At 34.7% G+C, this 6,702-nt stretch overlaps 1 protein-coding gene across 1 annotated transcript in view; it reads right to left on the bottom strand.

Moving 5' to 3' along the window:
• PHOX2A (paired like homeobox 2A) overlaps positions 1–6,284 on the bottom strand; it is a 9,043-nt gene extending 2,759 nt beyond the window's left edge. The window contains exon 1 of the mRNA XM_072400198.1: positions 5,755–6,284. Coding sequence (XP_072256299.1) covers positions 5,755–5,977 — 223 coding nt within the window. The 5' untranslated portion in view covers positions 5,978–6,284. The remainder of the gene's footprint in view (positions 1–5,754) is intronic.
• Between the last annotated feature and the right edge of the window lie 418 nt (positions 6,285–6,702).

Here is a 6,702-nt window from a genome sequence, read left to right as displayed (position 1 = left end):
CAGATTGCTCCATAGGGTTAGCCAGCGGTGAAAATAAATTCATTCCTTGGCTTGATTGGCTGAGGGGGTTTATGAATCATCTATGAATCAGACATTCAGCAAACATTCCCCGATGGTGAATCAGTTATTGCTGTATAAAATACACGAACTTGGAAGATTCACCTGCAGAGAATTTTTGCTGAATTTTCCGATTTATAAACAAACCCCAAATTATTTTTAAACCTGATAAATATTCACTCCTTTTTAGTGTGATAAATATAGCAAAGCCTTTTATATTATCTGTAGAATATTGCAGAGAAATCCAATGATATCAATGATAGGTACATGGTTTCTGTCTATGGAATACAAAGCGGACCATAACAAAAGAAAGGTTTTTACAAAATAATTCCAGGTGAATGTTTCTACCAATATCTGTCCTGGGTCCCTTTTGTTTTATTCACCCCAATTGCACTGCCTGATGCAAGGAAAAGGCAATAAACTTTATTTTATATCATTCCATACTATTACGATGCATTAAAAAAGAAGAATATTGCCCAGATGGCAGCGTGTGGTGATGCAATGAAATGCGCTGCAATGCGGTATTGGTATAAAAGTAACAAACACAAAGAATTGCATGCCAGTGCACATGTGGGCACACTAGTACCAATGAGCCCTAAACAGGATCATTCGGATATTTCACATTTCGGAACATGCCGACTAATCGTGGTGCATGGGCGGGAAGGGGATGGCGGCTGTTGGAACAAACGCACTTCCGTTAGACCGCCATTTTCTATGGGCACCATATTAGCTAACAAAGTCAGGCTTAATATCGGCCATCACTGATACAATAAGGATAATAATGGATCATAATTGTTTCTACAAATCAATAAAAGTCACCAAGCACATAGAATAGAAAAATAAAGGCGTCAGATATTCCTTATGTGATCTCCGCCTTTATCTTGCATATTTCATGCCAGGGTGGATATTTGTTCTTTATGGCATCATATACTTATTATTGGCTCTTTGGATCAACGCGGATTATTTATAACGAAGACGTCACTTTATGTGCACATTGGGGTTCTTCTGTCTTCCTCCATCATATTACACTGACTGCGTGTTTGTGGAAGCCAATTGTTTGAATTCATACAATATGACCCGGAAAAAACTTCTGCTTCACCCCAGAAAGGTTCAGCCAATCATGCACTGGAATACAAAGTTTCTATTTTAATTCTCTTGCACATGATTGGGTAGAACAGGTGAACCGCCTTAACCCCAAAATCTCCACCAAGGAATCTAAATCGGTGAATTGTGCACAACTAAATGAGAATAAACGTTCATTGCCAGAAAATGGTCCAGGATGATGGAAAACATCAACCATAAGAAACATGAGAGCTCTGATGGAATCATTCTAACACTAAGACATATACAATAGGGGGGCATTCCAATAATCCACTCAACATGCCGCCACCATGTTCAGGTGTGAAGACGTTCCTTATAGGAAACCAATTGGACCTCGGTGCATTATTCTTGCTGCTGGGTGAGGCTTAGTCTAAAGTTGATCCACAAATGGGGAGCAAATTTGTGCAAAATTTAATCATCTTACAATTGGTTTTAAATCTCAGAAAGGGCTGAATGGATCAATGCAACCTACAGCTGAAAACGTGAAAAGATTAATATATTTGGGATAGTTACCTTGCTACATTTATTTTCTTTTCACCCTAAACAATAATTGAAGGAATTCCAATTCTCATTAATATTTTGCAGCACTTGAATCCTGGTTTCCACTGACCACATGGGATCAAATCTGTCCTGATTGAGAAACATAAAAAAGGATTCTTATGGATCTTGTCTTTTATTAAATTGTAATAAAGCCGCTTTTGCAGATTCTGATGATTGATCAGTTAGTTAATGACGGTTGTAAATTATCTAATGATCAGCTGGAGTTGTGTGCCAGGTGAATGGAAACATTTTTAAAACTGACTTTGTTTAATCTCTGTAAACAAACCCCAGCTTGTGCCACTGATATCATTTGCAGAATGTGGATGGGTGGGGGGGGGGGGGGGGGTTGTTTATAATTCAGTAATTGTGTTCCCCAAAGTGCCCATACAAACCAATCTGATTGCAGCTGTCATTCCTCTGGTGGAGGATAACAAAAGCATGCATTTCAGTGACCTGCACCCCCCTTCCCCAAATAGCTGTGCATTATCTTCGCAGCAATCACTGCAGCACTCCAGGCTATAGCGGAGTACAATATAAAGTTCCTATGTACTCAGTATGAGCAGAACACAAAAATCCCAATTATCTTCTTTTCATACAAATGCAATTAGCACTAAAACTGCTTCAAATTTAAAAAAATAAATTTAGATTCTGAGCCACTCCAAACCAGACCCACAATTTTGTATTTGTGCATTGCTGGGTGAAATATAAATATTACATTAAAAAAGATTTAGAATCAACATAGTAAAACACGAATTATGATATATTGTACAAAAACATTCTGGGCTTTACAAACGAATATCCATGATTTGTATTTTACCAAAGAAAAATTTGTTGTATGATGTTAGTACAAGGAATTCTGTAATTTGCAAGGATAAATGATTGATTTTATTGTAATAAACAAAATGAATTTATAAAAAAGAAGATAAATTATTATTCCACGATTTGCTTTATCATCAGTTTAAAATATTTATTCCATTAAGATATTTGATTTTTTTTATAAAGATTAAATAATCCTTGTAATTGTATAAATATGTAAAATAAGATATACAATACAGATAAATATATAGATGCATAATAATTTACAGATATTAAATATCTGATATTTTATGAAAAAATTAAGTTTGGTTTTTTTTTTTTACTAATAGTATACTAAATACTATTTTCTTGTGACGTGAGAATTTGTTAATATTATAATAACTATTTGTTATACTCTGTACAGAAAGAAAATTGCTTTTTAAACACTGAAATTGTATGTTAGAGATTTACAATTTTTTTTGCTCAGCAATATTTTATTTTAATTGCCTTAGTTAAAAATCTTATTGCTCCAAATGTATATGATCTTTTATAATGTTTATATTTCTGATTTTATCTTTATTCTCATCTTCCATGTGCTATGTAAAGCGAATGTTACTAAATAAACCCTACATACAAAATTCATGTACACAGCGTCTATTGTAATGCAACTTACTAATATATTCCCAATATTATTGTTTTAATAATTTGCTAGTATTAGATGTAGCAGTGGAATTATTTGGTAATAAATGTATTTATTTTATATTTATATTTATTATGAAAAAATTGAAATTATTTAATAGCAAGAAAGTATTTTATTTATGGAACATGAATAATTCCATAGTGATAAATTATTATATTATAGCAATATAACAATTTCATATTTTGTTGGTAAAACAAAGTTAAAAAATTAAATAAAAAAAAGAAACAAAAAGTCATCAATTATATTTTGAAATGTACAATTATACAAAATGTTATGTACAATGTACAATAATACAGCCTGATACGTCATTGTTAGTATCACTTAATGGACCCCAAATAAATAAAAATATAATTGTTTCTATAATAATTATAGTTCAGTTTTAGAGTCATGCCAAGGCAGCACAAAATAAAAATTTTCTGGTAAAAGGAGAATTTAATAATAATATTTTTGTACAGAGGTTTTTGTTTTTTGGTGATGTAGATGTATGATCGGCAGTCAATCATGATCTATTCAATGATAAATTTATTAAACCCCCGATATATTTAATATATACCAATGGCCACTCTTACATGAAAAATTAACAAAGGCGAGGGAAGGTTACAATTTATTAAGAGATCTGGTTATACAACATCACAATTATTTATTATAAATAGACTTTATATCATTGCAGAAAATAATTTATATATTATTTGCTATATTGGAGTATTGGAATTGTTAATTTTTGTACATTTCTCAGTCCCCCCAATATTACAATTGTTTAATCGTCAGGTGATATAAAGCAGCATTTGAAGATCTCATAGTCAGAGAATTTATGGCACAACCAAGAATTCAAACATGAGCAGGACATTGTATTAATCATATACTCTGATGTAATATTATTATCACTGAAGTATTATGATGTCATATATTGGTAGATAATAATATTAATCATTTGTCTTTAAATTATTGAGTGAGAGGACAGAAAGAGGCGATCATAAATGGATAATGGTGGAAATAAATCATGGGGGTTTTATGGTACCCCTTTGCATTGAGGAGGGACAGTCATCATTTTGTGGTGCTATATAGTTATCATGGTTGATGGAATATCAGACTGCTTGGAGTTATTGGGGCATTAGGAGGCAGACGTGATGTTGCCACATAATAAAGTTATAATAATTGAATAAACATATCACACCTCAGAGTTATTGTGGAGATGGGGACAGTTAGCACTCCGCAGTGTAATAAAGTTATAAGCATTGATTGTGTGAATTATTGGGGTGAGAGTGACACACAACAGTAATAAAGTGCAGATTGTGGAGATCATGGCAAATATTTCTGAGATGCTGGGGTGGGAGAGGGGAAGCTGTAGTTTGTAGTGACAATGAAACTAGAAATATTCTGCTCAATTTTTGGGTAAATGGTTTGTAGTGTAATAAAGCTAAAAGTTAAAGAATATAAATCTCCACCCCTGAGTTATTAGGGTATTAGGAACGGTTTACACTTGGCAATGTCATAAAGTTACAAATATTTCACTTTATTGGGGAGGTATGTACAATATAACAAGGTTATAATTAGCTGAATCTATATATTTATCTCAGTTATTGGGATATAAGAAACAGTTTACGCTTAACTATGTCAAACTGATACAATAATGTTTGAAAATATTGTGGACAGGTTTATAATGTAACAATTATAATTAGATGCATCTATATCTGCACCTCAATGTTATTGAGTATTACGAACAGTTTGTTTTTGGCAATTTCATACAGATACAGCTATTCTTTGGAGATATTGTAGAGAGGTCTATAATGTAACAGTTATGAATTAATTAATCCATAATTGCACTCCCTGAGTTATTGGGGTATTAGGAACAGTTTATCCTAGGCAATGTCATACAGATAAATCCATGAAGGTATTGTAACAAAAATGAAATTGAACAATATGAAATAAAAAAGTCAAAATAAGCTATAAAGACTTTAAATTCAAATCCCATTTTGAGCTTTTTTCATATTTTAAATGACCTTTATGTTACTGGGATGTGGCATATGACATATTGCAGCCCTATCTAGGAGGTTAAATATAAAGATATTGTAACAAAGTCATGATTTACTTATTCTATATTTTCACCTTTGAAGTTTGTAGGGTAATAGGAACAATTCGTACCTGGCAATGCCTTGTAGAGTTAAAAATATTGTCTTAAATTCTTTGCAAAGGGGTACAATGTAAGATGAATTTATAACTTCATCTCTGTGTTATTGGGGTAATAGGAAGAGTTTACACTTGGCAATGCCATGCAGATACAGTACCTATGTAGGAAAGGTCTAAAATGCAACAAAGTTCTAACTAGCTGAATATATTCCCCTGTTATGAGGGTATTAGTTCACTCTTAGCATTGCTATATAGGTACAATTATTCTTTCCCAATATTGAGGAGAGGGCTGCCATAGAACAAGGCTTTAATTAGATGAATCTATTTGACTTTTGAGTTATTAGGAGTTAATGTTAATTCATGTTACAAAGTTACAATGAAACACATATAGAACAGACCAGCATGAAAAAGTTCTGACACAGTACAGCCCTTACCTGTAGAGTAGGGAGAAGGTTGGTGGTCCCTCAGTGCCCCCAGGGTGCAGTTGGCAGTGGTGAGAGGTGGGCACCCAGGGTTGGCAGTGAAGCTGCTCCGAATTGGGTTGTACTGGAAGCTGTTGGGTTGGCTGCACGAACTGAAGTCAGCATAGGCTGAAGCTTCCATGGCTGCCATGCAGGAATCATAGGAATTCAGGTAGGAATAATCCATTTTGTACATAGAGAGTCCTGGAAGGAGAAGCTGCAGAAAGTTGTGGAGGGTGCTGTGCTCCTCTTCCTAGGGGTACATGTCCTGTACTGGGCAATGCACGGAGCTGCCTCTAATACACTGCCTGCTGGATGGGCACAATGACAAGGAGGATCTCTGCTTTACATGACAATACAGGACAAGTGTGGAGGAGGCGGGGGCTAATGTATGACCCGCCCAACAACCAGGGCAATGGTTAACCCTTCAAAGTCCCTACACACTGCAGATTATCAGGATCGCCCCTATGCACCCTGTCCAATGTTTATTGGGGTGTGTAACCCCATTCCTGGCTGCAGAGACCCTGCAGAGGACAGTTCTATTTAACCCTTAACCTACTCCTGTCCCCCCTAATTACTATTACCCCTTCACCTTCATTCAGATCTTTTACCTTCTTAGAGATAATAATTGCATTTCAGCTTTCCTTGCATGAAGTCCACCCCAGATTGCCAGTCCTTGGAAATAGAACTCTCTTTAACCCTTACCTGACTGCCAGAATCTCACAATAGGTAATTTAACTTTTTTCTTTTAATTCCCTTCAACCCTTCTCCAGCTGTCTCTCCTTCACAGAAATCTAGGTCTTCCCTGACAGATTACTTACCTGCTTTAATAATACCAATTGCTGTTAACCCTTTTCATCCCAAGCCCCATACACACCCACACACGTTTGTTGTTTTTCCCAATCCTATCTGTAGGTGATT

The sequence above is a fragment of the Pyxicephalus adspersus genome, chromosome 1 (genome assembly GCF_032062135.1).
Source record: "Pyxicephalus adspersus chromosome 1, UCB_Pads_2.0, whole genome shotgun sequence".
Taxonomy (NCBI): domain Eukaryota; kingdom Metazoa; phylum Chordata; class Amphibia; order Anura; family Pyxicephalidae; genus Pyxicephalus; species Pyxicephalus adspersus.
This window is presented reverse-complemented; position numbering and strand designations above follow the sequence as displayed.